Source organism: Postia placenta, assembly GCF_002117355.1.
Source record: "Postia placenta MAD-698-R-SB12 unplaced genomic scaffold POSPLAscaffold_169, whole genome shotgun sequence".
In the NCBI taxonomy this organism is placed as follows: Eukaryota; Fungi; Basidiomycota; class Agaricomycetes; order Polyporales; family Adustoporiaceae; genus Rhodonia; species Rhodonia placenta.
This window is the reverse complement of record NW_020170000.1, coordinates 1-3148: the sequence shown is the minus strand read 5'-3', so window position 1 is coordinate 3148 and position 3148 is coordinate 1. Positions and strand designations below refer to the sequence as shown.

At 55.3% G+C, this 3148-nt stretch overlaps 1 protein-coding gene across 1 annotated transcript; it reads left to right on the top strand.

Moving 5' to 3' along the window:
- Positions 1–660: 660 nt before the first annotated feature.
- On the top strand, positions 661–2906 carry POSPLADRAFT_1050931 (hypothetical protein; the record flags this gene model as incomplete). The annotated part of the gene is made up of 5 exons (XM_024480101.1): positions 661–1009; positions 1699–2205; positions 2257–2495; positions 2547–2718; positions 2869–2906. The coding sequence occupies 5 exons, from the start codon at positions 661–663 to the stop codon at positions 2904–2906; spliced, it is 1305 nt and encodes a 434-aa protein (XP_024332715.1).
- Between the last annotated feature and the right edge of the window lie 242 nt (positions 2907–3148).

Genomic DNA, 3148 nt, shown 5'->3' with positions numbered 1-3148 from the left:
GGGGTGACAGAGTGAGGGTGAGGAGCGGTGCGCAGCCAGGTACCTCCGGACACGCTGCGAGGAGGCATTAGGCGCCTCTGCCTGCAAGCCATGCGTGCGTCCGCGACGCACGCACGACGTGACAGAGTGAGCGGTGAAGAATGGTGCGCGGCGATGTCCGCCCGGGCACGCCTAGGGCGTGCGCACACCCGACAAGCTACCGGCACGGCATGCGTCCGCGACGCACGCACGAGAGTGGTACGCAGGTAGGTACCTCCGGACACGCTGCGAGGAGGCATTAGGCGCCTCTGCCTGCAAGCCAGGCGTGCGTCCGCGACGCACGCATCAGCTTGCAGGGGCGCAAGCGTGCATGTGCTCATAGCTTGGTGTAAGAGGAAACATCTTCATTTGGTCACAGATACGGTGATCCGCTTGCATACGCGAGGCGTGCGCAGCACGCTAGCGGGAACATAGCGGTGGGGGGCAAAGTATGCGTTTCAAATGCATCAAGCACTGTGCGCCTCATGCGATACATGCATTTGGGAGCATGCGATCTGCCTCTACGCGGCGTGCGCGGGATGTAGTTCAGGGAGATGAGTATCTGCAGAAGTCTCCGGGACGATACTTAAGCAGCTGCCATCCAATCTACCTCCCCAATCAACTCCCTCCCTTGCTGCAAAAATGCCCTCCGCAAAAATCCCTGGCGCGTTATTGAATCTGTATGAGACTGAGGGCCAGCCTTGGCAGTGGTCCACCTGGCAGGCAACCACCGGCCTGACGGCGGCCCCCTGGAGTGGTGCGCCTGGGTCTCTGCCCTCTGAGTGGACCCAGGACGATGCGGCCAAAGTAAAGGCTTTCGTTGCTAACTATTTAGCGATTCCATCGTCGAACTGGAAACGTCGTGCGGCATACTTGAAGACGAGCGGTAAGCGGGGCATGAAACGCAAAGAGGCGTTGGACGACGCGTCGGTCAATTCAGAGACAGACTCGGACGAAGAGGACTCAGACGCTGTTGGCCGTAAAAAGTGGTGTGCGTGGGTGAATGATCTTGGGCGTAGAGTATTGTCCAAGGAGATCGACAAACTCCTGGAAGACACTGGCCGTCACCCCATGGAATTGATCAAAGTCTCTCCTACACGAAAGGTAGGTCATGTTGGCATCTTAGTTCCATGACTATAATGATGCTATGATTCGACAGTTGCCTGCTGTCTTCGCCACCGGTGTCGTGGGTGAATATGGCCAACTGGCTCAAGCGATTCTCGGGGACGAGGCAATCATGATGGCATCAGTCGTCCATGAGCACATATGCCCGTTCTTGAATTCGCTGATGATCGGAACGTGGAGACGGTGGACCGCTTTCTTATTCCGGCAGCACAAGCATTTGGACAGCAAACTCAGTGCGGTGCGGGAGAAGTGGAGCGGTAAGTACATTCTAGCTAAGCGTAGACACATGAGAGCTCACTGATCCGCGCCGCAGACCTGCAGAACGGGGAGGCAATCATCACGGCACATCGCATCATGCAGTTCCTCTCGACCGTTACCCAGCTTGCCGAGTTGGTAGAGCGGCTGCATGAGAAGGAGGCGATGAAAGAAATGCAAAATATCCAGAAGCACCTTACGGATATGTTGGACTTGATATCTGGCAAAGACATTGCTGGCGGCACGATAAGTAAGCCCCCCATTGTTTGCTTGCGGCCCTGCGCTGACAGACATGATTAGCACTCACAAAGGCATTGAGAGTCGCGCTCCTGCAGTTGGCGTCCCAGGATGAGATAGAAGCCATCCGCTCTGAAATCATATCAATTGTCCACGGTGAACCAGTAGAAATCCAGGAGCTAAACTTCAACAGGGCGGAGGTTGGCCACTGGAGAGAAGGTGTCGAGGAATACGCCAATCTCACTCTGGATGAGGTATGGGATCGACTGGGACTAAGAGACAAGGTCATACCAGGATTTGCGACATTGCAAGATCCTGACGGCACCTTCGACGCGTGGACAAAACAAGGACAGGCGGTCCTGAAGGGCTCCAAGGCCACTTTGCTGACTCCGCGCTGGCACCAACTTGTCGGACTCTTGAAGCTGCTCGACAACCTGTTCTTGGGCAAACCCATGCTGCTCATGGACGAGGTGGGTATTGGGAAGACAATGCAGGCGGTGGGTCTGTGCGCGATGTACGACTATGCGCGCCAGTACTACGTCGAGCATGAGTGTTTTCCGGGTCAGTGGGGTGAGTGTTCATGCGTGTGTCTAGGACATACGGTACTGACGTTTCTCGCAGCCAAAGTCAAATATCCTCACACCGAGGACGGCAACCTCCCTGATCGCCCGATGATCATATCGGTCCCGACGTCACTTGTGTCGCAATGGACGGAGGAAATCCATCGTTATATCGCAAAAGGTTCCATGGATCTCCTTCCTCACGCAGGGACTTATAGCCACCGCGGCGACTGGTGGGCCTCGGTATATGCAAAGTCGAAGCATCCACCGTCGCGACAAATTATCTTAACGACCCATTCAGTAAGTTTGACACGATTTTGCATTGTCATTTCCTGAACGCACACGGCGTAGGCCATAGCTTCGGATTGCGATGCCGTATTCCGCATCAACGACCTAAGGGCGAGGAAGGGACGGAGGCACGGCGACGTCCAGTACAAAGCCACTATGGGGGATGACGCGCGCAAGAAAACCTTATACGGCCACAAGTATGGCGTATTCATCGTCGACGAAGCGCATGTCATGCGTACCCCAAACGCGGCCTACTGCGCCGCGCGCGAGTTGCGGAAGATCTCCGTGATGAGCATGGCTATGACAGCAACACCCGTATTGACTATGGCAACGGTATAGAATCGTCGTTTTGTCGTACCGCCTCATCTCATTGCGTTATTACCAGGATGTATGGCACATTGGATGCCTGTTAGGGATCGCTAAATTTGACAACGTGGAGAATGATGTGAAGCTTCACGAGTACAAGACAAAGCTGGCCGCTGCGCTGCGCGCGGATCGCATGCATGCAAAGTCTAGCGGCGCCGACAAGAACATCGTCACGCGCGTCGTCCGTGGCAAGGAAGTTAACAAGCTCGTCGAGAGCACCTTTTCGACTTTGGTCGACGATATCATGGAGGACATCCGCAAACGGTTCGATGGATTTGTGATTCGACGCACTCTGCACT